Raw genomic sequence first — 24,869 nt, 5'->3', positions numbered from 1 at the left:
CTGTGGACAATGATGCTGGTGTTCCAGTGGTTTTCAGGCTTGAGTCCTGGTGGTTCCTGGGTTGATCCTGAATAATTCTCTCATCTGAGGGTGACAACTGAGGTCTTCTCCCCGACCTTGGCAGTGTGGTGGCGACATATCTAAATAATTTGAACTGTTTAATCTGATGATCCTGGAATCTGCAGTTGTTTAGAAATGACCCAAAAAGCTCTGACCTCAACCCTATTGAGAATGTGTGTTCTACACTTAAAAGCCCGCTCTGTGCCAGGACATTTTACAAAATATTAGCACAAATGTATGTATACTTTTGACCCCTGTGTGGATTAGAGAAGATCCAAAATAAATTCAAACTTGTGCACCCAATTCTTGTTTTTTTAAGTCATTAAACATGTATGCAATACAATCATTCCACCAAAGAAATCACCCATGATGAGTATCTATCTATCTATCTATCTATCTATCTATCTATCTATCTATCTATCTATCTATCTATCTATCTATCTATCTATCTATCTATCTATCTATATATATATATATATACATATATATATACATATATATATATATATATATATATATATATGAGAGAGAGGGCTTTGGCATATTGCTGAATATGGTAATGCTAGTAAAGTGAATTGAGAGAGATGCAGGTTTAACTTGAGTGAGAGAAACACAGAGAGAGTGTGAGAGAGCGACTGAAGGAGGGACAACAGGACTTCCAGATTCAGGAATAAGAAGAGGAAAGAGAAAGCGGCACAATAAATAGAAGAGAACGCTTGAGAAAGAGAGAGAGAGACCGAGAGAGGGAGCATACCAAAATGGTATGCGGGGGAGAGACCCTGGGTAAAAAGGGAGAGAAAGGGAGAGAGCGAGAGCAGGAGATCCAAGTGAGAGAGCTGCAGAGAGAGAGGGAGGGAGAGACAGGCTGCATGTGAGAAGCAGCGTGAGCGAGTAGAAGCAGAATAGCATTCAGCTCCTGTTCACCACAGAAGACGACTCAACAACTTAATGGCACTCTCCTGGAAAGCTGAAAACACACGGAACCTCTTCAGTCTGCTGATGGGAGAGAGAGAAGAAGTTTGCTTTCCTCCTCCTCCTTCTCTTCCTTCTGCTTCTTTTTTAGTTTTTTTTCCTTTTTGGAAAGTGACAAGATATGGAAATGTGCAGAATGAATGATCAAGGTCTGTGAAGGAAGGAGATCTGTGTTTATTCATGAAGGATTTGAAGAGTGACTGACATTTTCCACTGAGGGCTTATGCAAGTACAAGGAGGAAAAATGTAAGGAATATTTAATTCTCTGGAGGTCTGACATTGTTCTTAGTTACAGTGAACAAGGAATACTTTCTTACTATGAGTCAAGAAATGCGAGTGAAGGAAGGAGACTGGAAAGTTAGTGACACATACTCACACATGTCAGATATCATCATGTTCATCATCCATGTCTGTCGGCTGCCGACGCACTCTCACAGGTGCAGGGATGAGTTGAGACGAGAGAGCGAGGACGCTTGAAGATTTCCACACACATTAGGAAACACGCACGTACAGCATAATGACATCTGTGCAGGAGTGTCAGCTAGGATAAACAAATTCTGAACATTCACACGTAAGTCAGGGTTTGTGTAAAACTGATAACACCAGTGTGTCATTATACTGTTTAAGAATGACCATTTCAAGGCTAGAGGATTTTTTTTATTTGTTTGTGTTCTCATACTCCTTAAAGATCATACATTAAAGACTGACTGAAAAGAAACAAAGTTACTGAATAACTGCTTCAACCAGGCCATGAAATTCTGATTTGTAACATTCCCGACTTCACATGGACCTGATATTTTTAACATGAACACAGCCTTGACTTCAAACTCCAAGGAGGAGAAACCTGCAACTGCCATCGCGCCAGCTTTGAGTGGATTCTATAATCAGAAGAGATTTTTTCTTTCCTAAATCACTGAAGACATGGGACCTAAAACAACTCTGTTCTGTTTGGGATATTTTGGGCAACGGAATACTTTTGTTTCTTTGTTTTCACAGAGCCAGATGACGGACTGTTGGCACAGTGAGGTTATTAACCAAGCGAGATATCATTTTTAAGCGTTTGGCATTGTCCTGTGAGATCAAACAGCTGCTCTTCTGGTTGCGCTGAATTCAGCAGAATGCTATTTTTGTTTCCCCGTTGTGGAGATGATTTTTTGATCCTCTGACAGTCAATCCGGGGACTTTTCTTCTTTTTTTTTATTTGACATGATGGAGCAAAGAAGTGGTAAACCATATTGAATTACAGGTTAATTGCTCGAGTGATGAACGGTGTTGTATTTATAATATTCAGAGCAACGGGAATGGAAAACAAGTGAGCGATGAACAGACTTTCCTCTTTTCTCCGCCACTCTGACCCACTTTCCAGGCAGCGGTCCTGAGCATTTATCGAGCTGACACCATGAACCTGCATGGTGGCAATGTGTCAGAGTTGATCTCTAACACTGTCACAGCCGTTACCACTCTGGGGTCTAACCCCTGGCCTCCACGCGAGGAAGGTGGCCTCCAAAGCAGCAATGCCACAAACCTGGGCTGCCAGAGGAACAACGTGGTTCATAATGGCAATGACGCACAGCTGGGGAACTGGTCTCACCATAACGTGGTGGGAGTCTACGGGTCTCAGTGTCCTCCCTTGGAGCAGCTGATGCAGAAAAACTGGGCAGCCCTGCTGATTTTAGTGGTCATCGCTGTCACGGTCATGGGCAACATCCTGGTGATCTTGGCCGTCTCCCTGGAGAAGAAGCTGCAGAACGCCACAAACTATTTCTTGATGTCACTGGCAGTAGCTGACATGCTTCTCGGCATCTTGGTCATGCCGGTTTCCATGGTGACCATTCTCTATGGTAAGCATTGAGTGACACTCATATCGGGCTTCATTAAGTTGACATTTGGTGTGTTGCTGACTCGAGTCCAGCAGGCACAGTGCTTTGTTGTTGTTGATGTGGGCTTTTTTTCTCCTCAAAGAATGAATGGTTACATGACTAATGACTAAACAAACTCCACCTGCCTGCATGTGTAAAGCTTTGTTCAACTGCAAATCATTTCTGAGACATTGGTGAGAGCAGGAAGTGAAGAAATCACATTAAATCTGACGTTTTTCTTTGCATTTTGAAAAACGTATATTTGGTTTTTAGAGAACTGCTCTTGAAAATATGTCTTATGAGGCAATCCCAGTCTGTGCATGTTAGAATTCATGCATGGCTGTGGCTTGAGGACAGATGGAGAGCAGCAGTGATGGAGGTGTTTGGTGCTGTTGTTGTGAGTGAAGTGTTTACTCCAAGTGCTACTTCAGCACGACAAGAAAGGGGCACACAGAGGTGGTGCAGAGACCAAGTTACTGCAGTCCTTCAAATCACTGTTTCACAAAAATACGGTAGCATGCAAAAGTTTGGACGTCTTCAGATTTCTGTTACTGTGATGAACATAGCATGAAGTGATCTTTAAAAGGCATAAAGTTATAGATTAAAAACTTTCTTTTTTTTTTAGAAAAAAAAGGGAGAGTGACAGTAAATACGAAGAATGTGATTCAGAAGTTTGGGGGACTCTTTAATAGAAATGACCAACTATTACCAAGTTGTGTCAGATTTACTTGTTGTGCTTGGTCACACAGTAGTCATCAGGAAAGTATTGCAGTTTTCAAATCTAACAGATCCCCATTTTCCAAGAGAATGCTATAAGAACAAAACAAAGATGTAGCTGGTCTGAGCTTGGAAAGAAAATCCTGTGTCTGGACTTCTTTAAGTTGCTTGAAGATGCATTTTGGAAACAAGTATTGTAGACTAATATAGTTAAAAGAGAACTTACTGAAAGCCATGAGAAAAATGTGGGGGAAAAACAATGCAGAATTGTTAAATATAGGGCTGATCAGTCACACTTATATATCTGTTCCAACCAGTAACACTATGAGTGAGCAAGAATGAATTGCATTAAATATCAGTGAACAGTAAAATAAATAATAAATAAAACTAAAGATTAAATTAAAATATTTTCTATAATCCATAGGTGGAAGCTGAAGGTTTTACTATGGCCCTCATAGTCACCCTGATCAAAATTTTAGAAATCTGGGGCTTTATTTCAAGACAGCTGCACATGCAAAGCCACCAAGAAATTTAAAAGAACTACAAATCTTTTGCAGGAAGGAAGAAAAGGCAAAAATCCTCCCAAACAAGAACTGAACAAATCTTAGCTGCTACAAAGCTGCAATGATTACTGAAGAGTGAGCTTCAGTAATCGTTCCCAAAGCTTTTCTTCAGACTCCTTTACTTATTTGTTACTTTAAAACTGTTCTGGAAACAGAAAGTTGTTTTCTTTAAATCAGGTATAACATGTTAATCACTGACTTATTATCTCTTCACCATGGCACCTGTTAGTGGCTGAGATAAGTGAACATTGATGGTGAGGGGTGATGTGTTAGAAGCAGGAGAAATAGGCCACATTGTGACAGTTAGATGACTGGGTCAGAGCATCTTCGTTTTCCTTTATATCATATGGAAGGCTGGGTGCATGCGCATCACTTATTTGGAGGACACCTGGCACCATTATGTACTATGGGACGAAAGAAAGCAGGTGGAGGCAGTGTGAGGCTTTGGGCAATGCTCTACTGGGAAACCTTGGGTACTTCCATCCGTGTGGATGTTATTTGACATCCACCACCATCCATTTGAGATCTCAAATCTAATTTAAGCATCTGTGGGGTGTGCTTGACAAATAATTCCGATCCTTGGAGGCCCCAACTCACGTTTTCAATGGAACAAGCAACATGGGGACCAACACAATATTAGGCAGGTGGTTATAATTTTGTGCCTGAACAATGTATATACTACCAGCAATCACATAAAGCCATAGTACTATTAGGTCAGATTCAGTTCAATTTAATTCAGTTCAGCTTTATTAATATAGCACCAAATCACTGTGGCACAGCCAAATAAAGATGTCGAGATGTGAAATGACCACAGTGAAACTCACAGTGGCTGCATGCCTGTTGTGTACTCCCAGCTCCTATTGTCTCATAACCCAAAATGAGGTTATTCAGAATTCAGAGACTGCCATTTAGCACAGCCTCTGGGTGTCTCTAGAAGTGCCTTTAAAGAAAAATGGAGACCACATAAAGGATGAGGGAGGGATGATTATCACAAAAAAAGAAGTCCAATGGCCCAATCAAGCTTTCATATTTGGGGTAAGTAGAGATGGCCTCTCTCTCCATTGTATGTAAGCTCTGCTGTCATTTCTGGTGTTTCATGTGCTGCTGATTAATGCCGCAGGAAGCTGAGTTTCCTCTACCCTCCTTCATTTTCTTTGTTGATTTGCCTCTCACTGTCCCACCATACCCAGATAACCTCTCCAAGACATACACACATACACCCACCTTCCACCGTCCTTCACTGTTGCCCATTTCCTGCTGATCCATTCTCATCTTCCTTGAGCTTCCCCGTGTCTCTGTAAATGTCACGAGCTGCTGCTCACATAAGAAGCTTTAAGCCCTAAGTAGCAAATTCATTTGCGTGAGAAGAAGTGCAGCAAATTAGTCAAAAGGAAGAGTGCTTCCAAAAGAACGACCTCCAGTGCCTATTACTCGCCTTCCCTGGCCTTTAATGAGAAGACAAAGGAACTCATTAGCCACACTGATGCAAAACAAACACACACAAAGCAATTATTTTCTCATGTTGTTACACCGTTGCAGTGATTGTGATTTGTTTACCGATTCACTGAGCAAACGCAGCTTTGTTTCAGGGTGAGAAGGCATAATGATGATATTACAAGTGATCTTATGAAATGTGATAGTGACCATGAGTGAGATTTTAAGAGGTTATTATTGATGTCAAAAAGAAGATTATAGGCGAAATCAAGTGGCGAGGTTATGGATGGTTATTAACGAGGTCACGGATGAGTTTGTGCTGCTGAACTTGTCAAGATTATATTTGTAATGGGGTCAGTAATGAAGCTAGGAGAGCCCACATTTTATGCATAATAATAAGTGAGATCACTGATAAAGCTGAACCAGTTGAGAGGCCCTTGGGCAAAAATTTATTGCGCAAGTGCCAAATTACCATTCCAGCCAAACCTCCTGTGCTGAGTCATAAACTTCTAACAGCTAAAACGGTGCAATTAATTAGAGAAAGTGTAGAAGTGAAAGAAGCCAGCTCAAGTTAAAAATGTGGGCTACTTAATTACTTTTGGCAAGTTAGACCTTTCATCAATTAGATGTGTTGCAGAAAACTCATCTAGCTAGCACCTGCTCCACCTGAATTTCACTCTACAATCTGAGAAGGTGCGGAGGTTTTCTATACATACACTGGGAAAGACATGAATTTCTCCTTGAATACTCTACATTTATTCTCCGAGATGTGCTAAAACTTGAGTAAGTGGAATACAAATGGAGATGGCGAACATTCACCGATAAAGTTGCAGCAAGTTACAGCTTACTACCTTTTGGCAGGTATTCAGGATCTTCCATGCAAACTATAGATTACTGTGACAACCAGACACAAAGGGAAGGAAGTTTTTGATACAGCACTGTATACCTCGTTACAACCAATTTCTTGCTTGCAACTGCCAGCAACCATTCACAACCCCTAGCGTAGTGGTTGAGGACATTGTACTTTGCTCTAGTGGCTGGTAGTTACCAAGATATCACTGACCAGTGTCTAGGGCTGTGCAAATGTGGCTTTAGCAATCACTTCATATTGACTTCCACCAACGATTTGTAGCCAACTGGGGAATAAAGTTACCAGGGTTCACCAATTGGTCCCTAGGCCTGTGTGACAGTGGCCTAAGATGGTAAGCATGGTAAATAGTATACTGGCCAAGTCAGCTACTATGAGACAGAAAATGACAACAATTAGACACTTAAATACTTCAGAACGATGCATAATAGCAATAAAAAGTCAACATGACTACAGAGAGATACGTCAAAAGACACATAAACAAAAGTGATTACAGAGGTGTGAGCATGCCTGTCACTGTATATGTGTTGACACTCATAGCATGGTGTCTCACAGAGATGCCAGCATAGCTGTTATTTGCCTTGATTTTGGGAGAATCGGATGTACCCAACATGAAAATGCTTTGTCTTTAAAAAAGGCCTCCGGAAGCTTTGTGGAGCAAAAATACGTTTCTTCACTTTTTACACTGTTTTGAAATTGCATTCCTTGAATGAGCCTTGCTGAAGCAGTCAGGTTTCTCTTCAAATATACGGTTATATTACTCAGACAGGAAGCATGGCCATATATCTTATTAGGGAGTATGTTAAACATGCCACGTGCATATCAGCTTACCAGCCAAATGCTAATACTTTGTGGCTTTGGCTGGTGTGCCTGTCTTGTCTGGTCATGTTGGCAAGTGGCCAGGTGATGATTTAGAGATCCAGTTTTGCTCTACAAATCTATTTGGCTAAAACAAACACCCCAAGTGTCTTGGGAAATTGAGGATTAACATAACATTGTGGCTGTGTGAAAACTGTGGACACAGAGCTTGTTTCTCATCCATTTTACATAAAACCACAGGGGGCAAATACAGTTCTTACTGTGCAGTGCTGGTTTGCTTCTCCCCTCTTCCATGCCTTGTTTTTGTCACACGGTCCCTGGAGATGAGCTGTCAAAATATACTTGACAGACTGAAGTGCTCTCACACCTTATAAAACCCTCCTGACACTCCTCTTTAATGCTTTAAAGAGCTTGAATAACTTGGGTTTCACTTGACTAGAATTTGCACCCATGATAGTTGAAGATGTACAGTCATACATCACCTAAAACAGAAAAATAACTGTTGTTTCCTTTTAACAGATGTCTCCACCAAGTTTTAGAGATTTCTTTGGAGACATTCAGGGACTATGTTTACTCTCCCTTCAGAGATTGACTGTGTTTTGTAATATAACTTTATTTCAAAGTGAAGGTGAAAGTGTGGTTTGTTAGACTACATTGGAACTCTTTTTCTGTTCTTCACTACAAAAAGAAGCATTGGAAAACTTGCCATTGGAAAATGTCAATATTTCAAAGTGACCAAGTGTTAAAAGTTTAGGAAGCACAGAACTGGCAGCATCCTCGAGAGAGAAACTTGACTAATTGGCAAGCCTGAACACTAGACAAGGAACTTATATAAATAGAAGTAGTTGTCATGTTATTCTTTGGCCATTGTGTTCGAAGGCCAGTGTGCTCAGTTAGCAGCAGTAAAGTGCAATTCCTCCGAGACCTAATGTGGGTTCGTTAGAAGTCACATTACTTTCTCATTTTGACATCACTTGGAGTTGCAAAAAGAGCATAACTAGAGTTGTTTGACCACGTATACTTTAAGTAGGGACATGATTGCAGTCTGTCGTTATGTCCAGACTGAGATCTCTTGACAGCTACTGGATAGATTATAAAGATCTAAATACTAATCAGCGTCAGTTTCTAGCTGTTATTCTACAAACTGCATTAATTTCTCCAGCATGCTGCCATATACTTGAATCTTCAGAGCTTATATCCATATTTCATTATGTTTTGAGACTGTGTGTGCCAGGAATTTGAAAACATGATACGGAAAAAATGAGCAGTTACTAAGAAACACATGACGAATGAATACGAAACAACCTGATAATTAATGAATTCATATTAAGTGGTTCCTGAACAACACAAAATTGCAGGGAACTACAGATAATGATGAGTTACCATGGCCCAAATTTTGAAATACTTTAACAATGCATCATGAGGTAGCCTTACTTCTGTAAAACAAAGACAAAAAAGTCAGTTTTGTGTGGCACAAACCACAATCCCTCATTCATTAACTAACAGTTAAATTACTTGTTGTGACTTCCCCAGAAAGAACTCAGTGGCTGTTTGCCATATTCAAATAATGAAAGACTACTTAGTAACTACCCTGTAGAGAAGGGAAACAAGGCTTTCCTGAAGAAACTAGGCTTTATGGGAAAGTTCTCACAGGACTCACGAATTCATTCATTAAACAGCATTCAATGGCCGCTGTCATTACACAAATACCTAAATGTTGGTTTTCCATTGACATTCAATAAGGGTGTCTTCATGCATTTCCATAATCATTATTAAGTGCCACCGACATCATCTGCTGTGACATTCGTAAATAAAGGAAAAAGGACAGACGGCATCAGGAAGAAGATAGGGAAAAAGTTTCTAATACAGAAGGTGAATGGTTAGTAGGGAAATTAAATAATTACTTTTGGCTGAGTAAAACCAAAGCTTTGTCATTATCTGTAACATTGCCTCACATGTAAAGCATTATTATGAAACATGTATTTGGACTGCAGTAAATGGATTACATACTGTGGTCCTGCTGTTGTGGTCAAAACACAAGTTATACAACATCATTCAGAGGATTAGGATAGAGATATAACTGTGCAAGGCAGTTGCACATGGAGACAACATGAAGCATACCATCAGTCTGATATCATTAAGATTTGATTCGTGAACAGTTTATTGAAAGTAAAGATTATGGTTTACATCTGAAGTCATGTGTTTTTGGTGGTATGGCTCTGTTCTGGCACCTGAGCAAGCAGCAAGACCACAGATATGACATTCACTAAGTCAAATACAGCATGAACAGAGGAGCTGTGGTGAAGGTAGGTTCCAAAGTGGTTTGCAGATGTGCAGAAGAGTAGGCACCACAAATAGTGCATTCATTGAGTATCAGCTGATTCAGGTTGGCATTGAGATCAGCTGATCTCCTGGGATTGTGGCTGAGTGTCACTATATGGACTGCCAGAGGTAAGGATAGGCTTGATTTGTGAAATTATTAGTTGTATTGTATACTAAGCTAAAATCAAAATAATTATGAGCTTGCTAAGAGTTAAATTGGGCTGCAGCCCTGGATCAACCTCTCATGCTGAACTTAAATCCATTCCTGATGGACTTTTAGAAAACTTAGTTTAACTTCTCCTGGTTCTAAATCCTGCAAAGGAGGAATTAGCCATACCATCTGGCATTCACTCTTGCCTTTGACCCAAATTCCAAAAAGAAGAGATTCAGTGTAATAAATAAAAACAGAATGCAATGATTTGCAAATCCCATTGATGCTAGTTTTATTTACTATAGAACAAAGAAAATTTATAAACAATAAAGAAAGAGGTAACATCTGGGGATTGAGGAGAGCAGCTGCCAAACTTCTGGGGGAGAAATATTGTCCTGTTCTTATCCGACAGGATTCTAGCTGCTCAGCAGTCCTGGGTCTTATTTATCTGTGAATACAATCTGCAGTTTGCTGCTGTCTTGCTGAAATGGGCAAGGCTTTTTCCTGAGGTAGGATCTATATGGGAGCACTTGTTGCTCTAAAACCTGAATAAACCTTTTATCAGATGTATAAGCTGCCAGTTCTATAGGCACTGATGATGCACTGCCATGCCATCAGAGATGCAGGCTGATAATAAGTTGGATATCCCTTCTCTTCTTTAGTCTGGAAGATGCACTCAGTGAAGTTTTCCACGTTCAATCGTCCGTCCACAGAACAGTTTTCCATTTTGCTTCAGTCCATTTTAAATGAGCTTTGGCCCAGACAGGAAAGCAGCATTTCTGGATTATGTTCCGGTATGGCTTCTTCTTCAGAACTGTAACCTGCATTTGTGGACAGCACAGTGAACTGAGCCCACGCAGGGATTTCAATGACAGAATCATACCTGTTTTTAATCAACTGCCTTCTGAGTGCCTAAAGATCACAGGCATCCAATACTGTTTCTTGGCTTTGTCAGTATTAGATGATATTATGTATATGATATTCGAAGTTTTAGGATTTTATGTTGAGCAACATTATTCTGAAACGCTACCTCTCTAAGATGCTCTTTTTTTTTTATATCCAATCATGTTACTCACATGTCGCCAGTGAATGTATTATTTGCAAAATGTTACATTTTAACAATTCTTATTTTCCAGCCTTTTGTTACTGCATGTTGGTAATATTTTTTTATGAAATAGTGAAATGTCTCATTTTAGACATCCGATATGCTTTCTAGGTTCTATTGTGAATAAAATCTGGGTTTATGAGATTTTCAAATGATTGCTTTCTCTGTATTCTCTGTCTTCATTTTTATATCACATTTCCCATATACTGTTTCCTACCTCATAATAAATCAGAATTTATGGAACAAACTGATCACCCCAGGGCAAGTACATATCATTCGTCAATCAGCCTGTGCTGACTGATATCAAAAGATGTTGTCTGTAGAAGCATGTGTGTTTAAATGATTTAGGTGTGTTTCTGTTCAGTGTGGACTAACAAAGCTGTCCACACACTCAAACAACTTCTCAAATGGAAGCAGTGTCTCTTCTTAGCATAAAAGGCCAGCCTTCTTTCCAATTCAGTTGGTTGGTAATCAGTGCTTGTTGGTGCTAAAACACTAGTCACTGGTCATTTGGTAAATAGAGACAATAGTGAAAAACAGGCTCTGTGGGAACAGAATTTTCCAGCTTCAAGTCAATGAATGCTTGCCAGGTACTCCAGTTTGCCAACTTCTGCTCCTGCTCCTGTCTCAGTCCAACCTCTGCTGTCTGGATAATTTAATATCATATAGATTTTTAAAAAATTTTTTTTACATTTTAGCTTCAAATGCTCATTTTCTCCCTCTCATCCCTCCCTCCCACTGGGCTTTTGGGCTTGTTGATGTCTTTCCTCTTGCTTTGCAGACTTTAACGCCGCTATTCATTCATCACTTGCAGTGTTTGTTTCCTGCGTTTCTGATTTAAAAAGTTTACCTCTTAGAAGGTCTCTGGTAGAAAGAAAAACAAGCACTTCTGTATCAAAGCCACTGGATTTTGCCCGCTTGTCTTGGATGGGCAGCTGTGTAGAATGAGATTTACTTAAAAGATTAGGCTGTGTTTCTCCTGTGGATTCCCCTGTGATTCTCTGCCAAACCAAGCACTGACTCCAGATCTTGTGCATGTTACATAATTCAATGACGGAAAAACTATAAAGCTAAAAAAGGGAATTCTTTTTTTATTTACTGTCTAGTTTTGGTAATAGAAGTCTGATGTAATATCAAATGTCACTAATATTTTTATTTATTTATTTTTTTGTTAATATGTATTAACCATTCCCACTCATGCTAACTATTAGGGGTGTTATTATATACTGATTCTGATACAGCTAAATATGCTGATTATGAAGGACAGGGAGGTAACAATACAAAAATAAAACCACGCTTAAGAATTGCAAGTAAACATATAAATAAATAAATAAATAAATAAAAGGTTAGCTACAAAGCATGTGCAATGCAAGTGAGAATGGAGCGTGAAATTCTCCAGGTAGATTTGCTTTCATGGTAATGTGGGAAAGCTAGCAGAATGTTGAACAGGAAGCAGAGGCAAAGGCAAATCTTTGATCTTCTTTCCAATGCTCCCCTGTGTTCATGAACTTTGAGGAGCAAACTAAAGGAATGAGAGTGTGAATACAAGAAATGAGTTTCTTCTTTAGGATGTCTCGATTCACCCTTCAAGACAAGGTGAAAAGCTCATACATTAAGTTTAGAGTCAAGCTCATGCTTCTTTAGATTGGAAGGATGCGGTTGGAGACCCAGGAGTAGATCCCGAGTGGGATAAAGAGATAATATAATTCATCCAGCCTGGCATTTCCCAGGATCCCCAAGGAGGAGCTGCAAGATCTGGAACCTGGACTAGCTTTCTTTTCTGATAGCGACCCAATCTTTAGGTCTTAATTAAGTCCTGCTTTGAAGCCTCGAGCTGAGCATTGACAGAGAAATCATGGGGTACTTCACATTGAAACAGTACCAATGGTACTGTTGTGGTTCTTTTCTTTCTTTCTGACTCAAATGAATTCCAAAATGTAAAATAAGACTTGAAACGTGTGACTCAAATAATAAACTCATGAGCAAAGTGTTGTCTGCAATCCCAGTGAAATGAAGCTGGTGTCCATTTTCACAATGACTCTTATGGTCTAATGGCGCCCCCTGTGTGCCATTAGAAAGAATGCAGGTTTAAAGTACTTCAGATTCGTAGAAATCCGTAGGAATACAACTAGAAAACAGCTAGCTTAAAAACAGGCCTAAGTAAAGAATGAGCCTTTGATGCATAATATTTTTGAAAAAAATGACATAGAACATAGAATTTTCCTTTTTTTCTCTGCTACTGTGGTTAATAACAGAAGATTAGATGTTTGGACAAGCACATTAATGAACATAATGCAGGTTTTTTTTCTTGGCTATAAACCAGTTTACAGACTTTTTAGTCCATGCAGATTTGAACCATTTGACTGGGCATTCACTCTTCTGCAATAAATTGTAGCTCCCCACATTATCCTTTGTTCCTGTGTTTAAAGAACACAAACCTTATAAAAATGCATAGTTTTCCCAGAACCTTGAACTTAACCCTGTCCAGCTCCTCTGGGATGTACTAAAACACAGACTGTGAGCCAGACCCAATTGGATGTTACATTTATTAGCTACCGGAAAGGGTGAAACTAGAATAGTGCATGTCTTTACAGCAGCATAGTGATAATATTGTGATTTGTAATGATTCCCATTCAGGGAACACTTATGGCTATTGTCTTTCTTGCCTATGTTTTCGGTCTTGACTGTGTGATATTATTTCAGCAGCCTCCATATTTTTGTTCGGTTCATTGTTTTATACTTCAGCAGAGTGAGTTCATGATTCATGCAGTAAACAGCCTTATCAAGCAACAGATGAGAATACAGCTGAAGTCATTACAGGCCGGGCTGTTTGTTCTTTCACCTCATCAGGTTTTGTACCATCTACTGAAATAACACTGCAAGAGCAGCTGGGTTCTACACCATCCCGGCCCCCACACATTCAGAATCAAATGGTCCCCAAGTGTAAAAATTGAGCACTGTTATATTCTAAAAATTCTAAATCATAATAGAGGCCTCTAAAGGATGCATTGTTTATTACGTTTATGTAATGTTCAAGTGACATAAAGAACAACATTGTAACTATGACACTTAAAATAAAATAAAAATCACATTGGTCCAGATTAATCTCTAAGGGAAGTGTTGTGTTGCCCTCATAATCCATCATTTTATGCCAACCAAAGATTACTTGATTAATTGCTTAGTTAATTCACCATCTTTGTTTTACTCACTTTTTAGGCACAAATGCCCTAAAAATATGCTTATCCCAGCCTCTCATTATAAATATTTTCTTTCGGTGCAACCAGCTCACACAACCCTGAAGAGATTTGTGTCTCCTCATGGGCTCAAACCTGGCACATGTGTAAATCACTACACTACACTGAAAGTCCAAATACAAATAAAGTTAACAGCTACAACCAACATGATCACATCAACACATTATCCATTATACATACAATTATAAAATACCCTTGCTATATAAAAAGAAATCTGCTATGCAGACGATACCCAGCTTTATTTATCCATGACGCTAGATGATGCAAATCAATTAGTTAAACTGCAAGAATGTTTTAAAGACATAAAGTCCTGGACTTCCTCTAATTTCCTGCTTCTAAATTCAGACAAAACTGAGGTTATTGCTCTCCGCCCTAAATATCTCATAAAGATGTTGTCTAGCGATAATCTAAACATGTACTGGACAAAAGAACAGAATGGAATACAGGTGTACAAGAACAATGAGCAAGCGATAGATAAAGTACAGTGGGGCAAAATAGTATTTAGTCAGCCACCGATTGTGCAAGTTCCCCCACCTAAAATGATGACAGAGGTCAGTAATTTGCACCAGAGGTACACTTCAACTGTGAGAGACAGAATGTGAAAAAAAAAATCCATGAATTCACATGGTAGGATTTGTAAAGAATTTATTCGTAAATCAGGTTGGAAAATAAGTATTTGGTCAATAACAAAAATACAACTCAATACTTTGTAACATAACCTTTGTTGGCAATAACAGAGGTCAAACGTTTACTATAGGTCTTTACCAGGTTTGCACACACAGTAGCTGGTATTTTGGCCCATTCCTCCATGCAGATCTTCTCGAGAGCAGTGATGTTTTGGGGCTGTCGCCGAGCAACACGGACTTTCAACTCCCGCCACAGATTTTCTATGGGGTTGAGGTCTGGAGACTGGCTAGGCCACTCCAGGACTTTCAAATGCTTCTTACGGAGCCACTCCTTTGTTGCCCGGGCGGTGTGTTTTGGATCATTGTCATGTTGGAAGACCCAGCCTCGTTTCATCTTCAAAGTTCGCACTGATGGAAGGAGGTTTTGGCTCAAAATCTCACGATACATGGCCCCATTCATTCTGTCCTTAACACGGATCAGTCGTCCTGTCCCCTTGGCAGAAAAACAGCCCCATAGCATGATGTTTCCACCCCCATGCTTCACAGTAGGTATGGTGTTCTTGGGATGCAACTCAGTATTCTTCTTCCTCCAAACACGACGAGTTGAGTTTATACCAAAAAGTTCTACTTTGGTTTCATCTGACCACATGACATTCTCCCAATCCTCTGCTGTATCATCCATGTGCTCTCTGGCAAACTTCAGACGGGCCTGGACATGCACTGGCTTCAGCAGCGGAACACGTCTGGCACTGCGGGATTTGATTCCCTGCCGTTGTAGTGTGTTACTGATGGTGACCTTTGTTACTTTGGTCCCAGCTCTCTGCAGGTCATTCACCAGGTCCCCCCGTGTGGTTCTGGGATCTTTGCTCACCGTTCTCATGATCATTTTGACCCCACGGGATGAGATCTTGCGTGGAGACCCAGATCGAGGGAGATTATCAGTGGTCTTGTATGTCTTCCATTTCCTGATGATTGCTCCCACAGTTGATTTTTTTCACACCAAGCTGCTTGCCTATTGTAGATTCACTCTTCCCAGTCTGGTGCAGGGCTACAATACTTTTCCTGGTGTCCTTTGAAAGCTCTGTGGTCTTGGCCATGGCGGCGTTTGGAGTCTGACTGTTTGAGGCTGTGGACAGGTGTCTTTTATACAGATGATGAGTTCAAACAGGTGCCATTCATACAGGTAACGAGTGGGGGACAGAAAAGCTTCTTACAGAAGACGTTACAGGTCTGTGAGAGCCAGAGATTTTCCTTGTTTGAGGTGACCAAATACTTATTTTCCACCCTGATTTATGAATAAATTCTTTACAAATCCTACCATGTGGATTCATGGATTTTTTTTTCACATTCTGTCTCTCACAGTTGAAGTGTACCTCTGGTGCAAATTACTGACCTCTGTCATCATTTTAAGTGGGGGAGCTTGCACAATCGGTGGCTGACTAAATACTTTTTTGCCCCACTGTAACATGTAAGACAAGGTAGCAAAAAGAATGGTTTATTAGCGTGCAGGGACATGGCTCAGTTTTACTGTGTGGCTAACTATCCACTAATCATGAGAAAGAACACAATGAAAACATTTCATAAAGCAAATCAAGAACATGGATTAAAGATTACCAGTGGTTGTTATCCCAATACCCAGTTATGTGTGTGCGCACTTACCAGTCTGTAAAAAGGAGCAGTTCCAATGACAATCTGCTGCCAAGTCTGGAAAGAGTTGAGTCTTTAGTGAGGCAGGTAAGAGGAAATTATTCTAGCTGCACAATTAACAACTTAATGCTAATTTGCTATATGTTATTTCTGCTGCTTGCGCAGTTACTTGTTGGACCTTGTGCCTGCTGAAGCTGCATACACAAGATACAAAACATATATTTCTTAATAAATGCTAAATAACTGCTTTAACACACCACTTGTAGCCCTTGTATTCATATCGCTACACTTTAAGACCATGCACAAACATTAGCCAAAAATTTCAGAAGAGGCATTTGAAAAATAGTAGTAGACATGCACCAGTCTTTGTGAGAAGAGGTGGTAGGTCAAAAGCAGAGCAGGCAGGAATATATGGACAGATATCTCTGAAAAGCCGTAATAATTCAGCTGCAAATCATCACACAACTACAGTACTGATAACAAGTAAACACAGCATTTGTGAATTTCTCTTGTCAAGTAAACTTTTCTCTTTTGGTCAGATATCTGCAGACAAGCGGACTTAGATGTATGTACCCATATGGAAAAGAAATAGTAAAAACTTATATGTGATTTACTCATGAAAGTGGCCACTTTCTCATTACTTTCATACATTGTTTTAGTAAGTATCCAAAACATACAAGTTTCATTATATAATTTTTCAAGGGATCTTATATCTGTTTTCATTCTTATATGCTTTTCATACAAGTTTCACACAAGACAGATACAAACTTTATAAGATTTATATACCGTAATTGTCGGGCTATAAGCCGCTACTTTTTGCACAAGCTTTGAACCCTGCGGCTTTTAGTCAGGTGCGGCTTTTCTATGGATTGTCCATGATTTTTGTCATGTCGTAAGACGATTTGTTTTGTTTGTTCCGCTGTTGTACGGCACTACGTTGCCTGGCGGAAGGGCATGTGATCAGACACACAGTATCGGGGTTCAAGAGTGGTATGTTGGTCACGTGTCCATCCGCCAGGCAACATAGTGCTGTACAAGTAGCACGAAAAACAAACTTCAAATTAACGCTACGCGTTCAGTGGGAGGCGTGGATGACGAGCAGCAATAAACTTGCGAAAAGCAAGTTATGCTCAACTCCACCATTGGATTCTGACAGCGTGGAAAAGTGTGAAAACATCCATGATCACCAATGGATTTCGAAGGGCTGGACTGCTGCATTATGGAGAGGAGGACACCGCCACGGCCCTTCTGAGGGTGTTCGACACTGAAAACGAGGATTTCTTTGGTTTTGTAAGTGACAACGAATGAAAGAAGCTGAGAGTGGATGACGTACAGTGGGGCAAAAAAGTATTTAGTCAGCCACCGATTGTGCAAGTTCCCCCACTTAAAATGATGACAGAGGTCAGTAATTTGCACCAGAGGTACACTTCAACTGTGAGAGACAGAATGTGAAAAAAAAATCCATGAATCCACATGGTAGGATTTGTAAAGAATTTATTCATAAATTAGGGTGGAAAATAAGTATTTGGTCACCTCAAACAAGGAAAATCTCTGGCTCTCACAGACCTGTAACGTCTCCTGTAAGAAGCTTTTCTGTCCCCCACTCGTTACCTGTATGAATGGCACCTGTTTGAACTCATCATCTGTATAAAAGACACCTGTCCACAGCCTCAAACAGTCAGACTCCAAACTCCGCCATGGCCAAGACCACAGAGCTTTCAAAGGACACCAGGAAAAGTATTGTAGACCTGCACCAGACTGGGAAGAGTGAATCTACAATAGGCAAGCAGCTTGGTGTGAAAAAAATCAACTGTGGGAGCAATCATCAGAAAATGGAAGACATACAAGACCACTGATAATCTCCCTCGATCTGGGGCTCCACGCAAGATCTCATCCCGTGGGGTCAAAATGATCATGAGAACGGTGAGCAAAGATCCCAGAACCACACGGGGGGACCTGGTGAATGACCTGCAGAGAGCTGGGACCAAAGTAACAAAGGTCACCATCAGTAACACACTACAACGGCAGGGAATCAAATCCCGCAGTGCCAGACGTGTTCCGCTGCTGAAGCCAGTGCATGTCCAGGCCCGTCTGAAGTTTGCCAGAGAGCACATGGATGATACAGCAGAGGATTGGGAGAATGTCACGTGGTCAGATGAAACCAAAGTAGAACTTTTTGGTATAAACTCAACTCGTCATGTTTGGAGGAAGAAGAATACTGAGTTGCATCCCAAGAACACCATACCTACTGTGAAGCATGGGGGTGGAAACATCATGCTATGGGGCTGTTTTTCTGCCAAGTGGACAGGACGACTGATCCGTGTTAAGGACAGAATGAATGGGGCCATGTATCGTGAGATCTTGAGCCAAAACCTCCTTCCATCAGTGAGAACTTTGAAGATGAAATGAGGCTGGGTCTTCCAACATGACAATGATCCAAAACACACCGCCCGGGCAACAAAGGAGTGGCTCCGTAAGAAGCATTTGAAAGTCCTGGAGTGGCCTAGCCAGTCTCCAGACCTCAACCCCATAGAAAATCTGTGGCGGGAGTTGAAAGTCCGTGTTGCTCGGCGACAGCCCCAAAACATCACTGCTCTCGAGAAGATCTGCATGGAGGAATGGGCCAAAATACCAGCTACTGTGTGTGCAAACCTGGTAAAGACCTATAGTAAACGTTTGACCTCTGTTATTGCCAACAAAGGTTATGTTACACTGTATTGAGTTGTATTTTTGTTATTGACCAAATGCTTATTTTCCACCGTGATTTACGAATAAATTCTTTACAAATCCTACCATGTGAATTCATGGATTTTTTTTTCACATTCTGTCTCTCACAGTTGAAGTGTACCTCTGGTGCAAATTACTGACCTCTGTCATCATTTTAGGTGGGGGAACTTGCACAATCGGTGGCTGACTAAATACTTTTTTGCCCCACTGTAGCCATCCTGAGCCTGTTCGTATCCGACACTGGAGAAGAGGACTTTGGTGGTTTTAGTGCGCAGGAAGATGGTGGTGAATGACTGACTTTTCTTCTTGTTAAAGCCGTGTCACTGCACCTGAGTCTAAAAGGTAGTCCGAATCTATTTTCTGGTGTGCTGTAGGTTATTGTTATGTACTACATTTGTTACTCATTTATGAAGCACAGTACATGTTTCGTAATTGTAATTACCGCTACTTGTACATATACCTAAAAAGTTATGCAAATATGTACCCATAACTTGTTTTTCAAAATATTAATAAAAGTGATGTCTCCAAACAGCCATCTCTTTCCTGACAATTCCCTTTGTGCATATTCTCTTACATATGATAAGTCAACATTGAAACACCTGCGGCTTTTGGTCAGGTGCGGCTAATGTATGTACTAAACAGGATTTTCCCCTGATTTTAGCTTGTGCGGCTAATATTCAGGTGCGCTTTGTAGTCCGGGAAATACGGTATATCTTTTCCATATGGGTAGCCTTCTTTTACAAATTGCAGTCTTGTAGGTGGCGGTGCAGAAGTGAACCTTCAACATAAAGCCTTCATATAGAAAACTAATTCAAATGCCTTTTTAAAGGAATTTCTCAAAAGATATGAATGTATAGCACTACAGCATCTTCCAGCATCCCTTTATGTCAACTTCTTAAGTGCCGAGACCAAATAAAAACCACCTAAGAACAAAAGGCGGAAAAGGTTAAGCAGATCAAACATGGCTTAGGAAATTCTGTTTTATGGTGCTCTGGGGTTCTTTCCTTTTAGAGATAAGGACTTCTGACAGGCTGTGGACACAGTTTGAGCTTTAATATCCTGAGCTCACATTTTACACTGCAAAGTAGGGCGGGTGTAACAAGTCTTATACAACAGCTAAAAAGTCTTCAGACGCTGGTTTTGTGGTAGCATTGATTGATGAGGCTACGCAAAAATACTCTCTAATTCCTCTCTTGATAGAAGTGGGGATAAGGAAGGGATGTAAGCAGAATGTGACTGAAAGTCAGCTGAGATACAACGTCCCATGTGGAAAATATCCTCTGTTGCGCTCATCCATTTGTGCTCAACTGCTCGAGATGGAGGAGATTTTTCTTTTTGTGTCTCTGAGCCGTAGAGCGAAGCACAAAGCAGCCTGAACAAAAACAGAGCAGCAGGCAAGCGTTCAAATCATCCAACATCCTCCTTCTCCTGCTCGCTCGCATGACCAGATGGAACAAAGTGAAACAGATGCAAACAAAAGGGCAGACCCATTATAAGGTTCTGCTTCCCAGATGTGAAACCACAGGGCAAAAGGTAAAGATGTGAAAAACAAAAACAAAAATATGATCATGGGTGGAGGGTAGTGAATAGGTTAACAGATAAACAGAGATACTGTATAGCGAGATGAGAGGAGAGGGGGCATGAGATGAATGCAGCCTCTGAAGTCATTTAGGGCAAATACAATGGCTGATATCTTATATAACACACTTTATTTACATAGAAAACCCGGAGGCAAAATTCTGCCAAAAAAGATGAGATAACGCTTCATTGTCTGTTAACACGAGAATCTGCCGTGGATCATATGTTCCAACAGTCACCAGAATAATGATGGTAGAACATAAAAGAAGCTCTAAAAATACTGTATAAGAACATAAGCCGAGTGAGCAGAGCAGTCTGCAAGTGCCATAAACAAAGTCACGAAGAAAGAGAGACAGAGTATGTTTAGCAAAATTAGCTCAATTTTAAATTTTATTCTACATGAAAAATAATCTCTCCACCAAGCCAAATTTCTGAGATGCATTCAAATATATAGGCTAACAAACAAAAATGATTTTATTATTAATTAAAAATGTCAAAAAAAGGTTTCAGGAAAAACAAACAAAAACACTCTAAACTTGTATAAAATGTTCAAATGCAAGAATAAAATGTCCATCCATCTCTAAAAATGTTGGGACAGAAGCAGCACAGGTTGGAAAAGTGAGTGATGCTAAAAAGAGAAAGCTAAAGTAACATTTAACTAGTTAATAAAACTAACTAGTTAAATGTAACATTTAACTAGTAAAAATTACTAGTTAGTAAAACTAGCTAGTTAAATGTTACGGTTTGCCGCAAACCGTCAGGCGTCTCAGGAGGGCAAAGCGGTGCTCTACCTGCACTGTGTACAGTGCTGGCGGAGCGCTGCTGACTTCAACTGAGAAAATGGTCGAGTAGTGGAAGGAATACTTCGAGGACTTCCTTAATCCCACTGACATGTCTACCGAGAAGGAAGCAGAGTCTGAGGATGAGGGGGATGACCCGCCAATTTCCGGGGGCGAGGTCACTGAGGCTGTTAAATAACTCCTTGGTGGCAGAGCCCCTGGTGTGGATGAGGTCCGCCCCGAGTTCCTGAAGGCTCTGGACGTTGTAGGGCTGTGCTGGTTGACACGCCTCTACAATTTTGCATGGAGATCAGGGGCAGTACCCCTGGACTGGCAGACTGGGGTGGAGGTCCCCATTTTTAAAAAGGGGGACCGGAGGGTTTGTTCCAACTACAGGGGGATCACACTCAGTCTCCCTGGGAAAGTCTATGCCAGGGCGCTGGAAAGGAGAGTTCGTCCGCTAGCCGAACCTCGAATACAGGAGGAACAATTCCCTACTTTCATCTCCGTAATATTAACCGTCTTCGTCCCTCCCTCACACCACATAGTACCGCCATACTTGTCAATGCTCTTGTCACATCTCGTCTGGATTACTGTAATTCTCTTCTCTATGGTCTACCTCATAAATCCCTCCATGAATTGCAATTGGTTAAAAATACAGCTGCTCATATTATTTCCAGAACTAGAGCCACTGAACATATAACACCTGTTCTTAAAAAGCTCCACTGGCTCCCAATTCACCTCCGTGTCAATTTCAAGATCCTGCTTCTCACTTTCAAAGCGCTTCATAACCTTGCTCCTCCATATCTATCCGATCTTCTCCATACATACTCACCCCTTCGTACACTCCACTCTTCCTCAGCTTCCCTTATGTCAGTTCCACCTGCTCGCCTGACTACCATGGGACTCAGAGCCTTTAGTTGTTCTGCCCCAAGACTTTGGAATGCACTTCCACTTGCTCTATGGACCACACACTGTCTCACCACTTTTAAATCACTACTCAAAACTCATCTATTTAGAATTGCATTTTTACCTTGCTCAGTTTTTATATTTGCTTTTATACTTTTATGACTGTTTATGTCTAAATTTTATCTACCATGTTTGCTATATATGCATTTTTCTTATGTTTTTTATGATATTGTTTACGTGTTACTGTAAGGTGACCTTGAGGGTCTGAAAGGCACCTATAAATAAAATGTATTATTACTATTATTATTAATGTGGTTTTCGTCCTGGTCGCGGAACATTGGACCAGCTCTTTATCCTCTCGAGGATACTTGAGGGTGCATGGGAGTTTGCCCAACCAGTCTACATGTGTTTTGTGGACTTGGAGAAGGCATTGGACCGTGTCCCTCGTGGTGTCCTGTGGGAGGTGCTACAGGAGTATGGGGTGTCTGGCCCATCACTACGGGCCATTTGATCCCTATACAACCGTTGCAAGTGCTTGGTTCGCATTAATAAGTCGGACTTGTTCCTGGTGGGTGATGGGCTCCGCCAGGGCTGCCCTTTGTCACTGATTCTGTTCATAATTTTTATGGACAGGATTTCCAGGCGCAGCCAAGTGGCTTTCACTTCGGTGGCCTCAGAATCTCGTCTCTGCTTTTTGTGGATGATGTGGTTCTGTTGGCTTCATCAGGTGATGGCCTCCAGCTCGCACTGGAATGGTTCGCAGCCGAGTGTGAAGCAGCGGGAATGAGGACCAGCACCTCCAAATCTGAGGCCATGGTTCTCAGCCGGAAAAGGGTGGAGTGCCCACTCCGGGTCGGGGATGAGTTCCTGCCCCAAGTCGAGGAGTTCAAGTATCTCGGGGTCTTGTTCGCGACTGATGGGAGAAGGGAGCCGGAGATCGACAGACGGATTGGTGCTGCACCAGTCCGTCGTGGTGAAGAGAGAGCTGAGTATAAAAGCGAAGCTCTCAATTTAATGGTCGATCTACATCCCTACCCTCACCCATGGCCACGAGCTGTGGATAGTGACGAAAGAACGAGATTGCGGATACAAGCAGCGGAAATGAGCTTCCTCCGAAGGGTGGCTGGCCTCTCCTTAAGAGATAGGGTGAGAAGTTCAGCCATCCAGGATGGGCTCTTCCACAGCGAAAGGAGCCAGCTGAGGTGGTTCGCGCATCTGACAAGGATGCCTCCTGGGTAAGGTGTTCCGGGCATGTCCCACCGGGAGGAGGCCCCGGGGCAGACCCAGGACACGCTGGAGAGATTATATCTCTCGGCTGGCCTGGGAACACCTTGGTGTTCCCCCGGATAAGCTAGAGGAGGTGGCTGGGGAAAGGGAGGTCTGGGCTTCTCTGCTTAGGCTGCTGCCCCCGCGACCCGGCCCCGGATAAAGAGGAAGAAGATGGATGGATGGATAGTTAGTTTTACTGATTTACAAAAAGCATCTTAGAAAGACAGAGGTTTTCCTCAAAAAAACCCCAACACAAAAATGCAAAAGAAAAAAAAATTAGTGGAATAACGTTAGAATAATGTTACTCAATATAACATTTTGTGAAGACTTTGAATATCTCAGATTTAGTACATTGTCAAAATCTGGAGAAATCTTTGTGCGTGGGGATAAGACTGGGAATCACTGTTGAATACATTTGATTTTCAGGCTCTCAGGTGGCACTACATTAAAAATAGACATAATTCTGTCATTGAAATCAATGCATGGGCTCAGGAATACCAGAAATCACTATGAGCATAGTGCTATGCTAGCCACAAATGCAGGTTAAACCTCTATCAAATGAAGAAAACACCACATGTAAACATGATACAGAATAAGCTGTCATCTTTTAATTGCCACAGCTCATTTAAAGTGAACTGAGGCAAAGTGGAAAACTGTTCTGTGGTCAGATGAATTAAAATTTTAAAATGTTTTTAGGGAAAAAATGGACACCGCATTCTCTAAACGAAAAAGGCCATCAAGCTTGTTGTCAACGCTCAGTTCAAAACCTGCATCTCTTATTGTATGTGGGTACACCAGTGACTATGGAATTGGCAGCTTGCGCTTCTGAAAAGTCACCATCAGTGCTGAAAGGTACTGTATATACAGGTTTTAGAGCAACATGTGCTCAAATCTAGATGACACCTTTGTCAGGGAAGCCCTTGCATATTTCAGCAAGACAATGCTAAACTGCATACTGCATCTATTACAACAGTGTGGCTTCATAATAGAAGAGCCAGCCCTGATTGCAGTGCAGACTTTTTACCAACTGAAAACAATTGACATTATAAAATGAAATAAATGCCAAAGAAAAACCAGGACTACTGAGCAGTATTGTTAAAATGACAAATTTTCACATCCTAAACATTTCATACATTAGCTATGTTCTATTTAGAGATGGCACGATACCACTTTTTTATGTCCGATACCGATACCGATATCATAAATTTGG

General features: G+C 41.0%; 1 protein-coding gene across 1 annotated transcript in view; it reads left to right on the top strand.

The window, feature by feature from the left end:
* The first annotated feature begins 776 nt into the window (after positions 1-776).
* Positions 777-24,869, top strand: part of htr2aa (5-hydroxytryptamine (serotonin) receptor 2A, genome duplicate a) — a 104,914-nt gene continuing 80,821 nt past the window's right edge. The window contains exon 1 of the mRNA XM_026144172.2: positions 777-2,873. Coding sequence (XP_025999957.2) covers positions 2,432-2,873 — 442 coding nt within the window. The 5' untranslated portion in view covers positions 777-2,431. The remainder of the gene's footprint in view (positions 2,874-24,869) is intronic.

Source organism: Astatotilapia calliptera, chromosome 16 (genome assembly GCF_964374335.1).
Source record: "Astatotilapia calliptera chromosome 16, fAstCal68.1, whole genome shotgun sequence".
NCBI lineage: Eukaryota > Metazoa > Chordata > Actinopteri > Cichliformes > Cichlidae > Astatotilapia > Astatotilapia calliptera.
The sequence above is the reverse complement of the archived record's forward strand: the minus strand, read 5'-3'. Positions and strand labels throughout refer to the sequence as shown.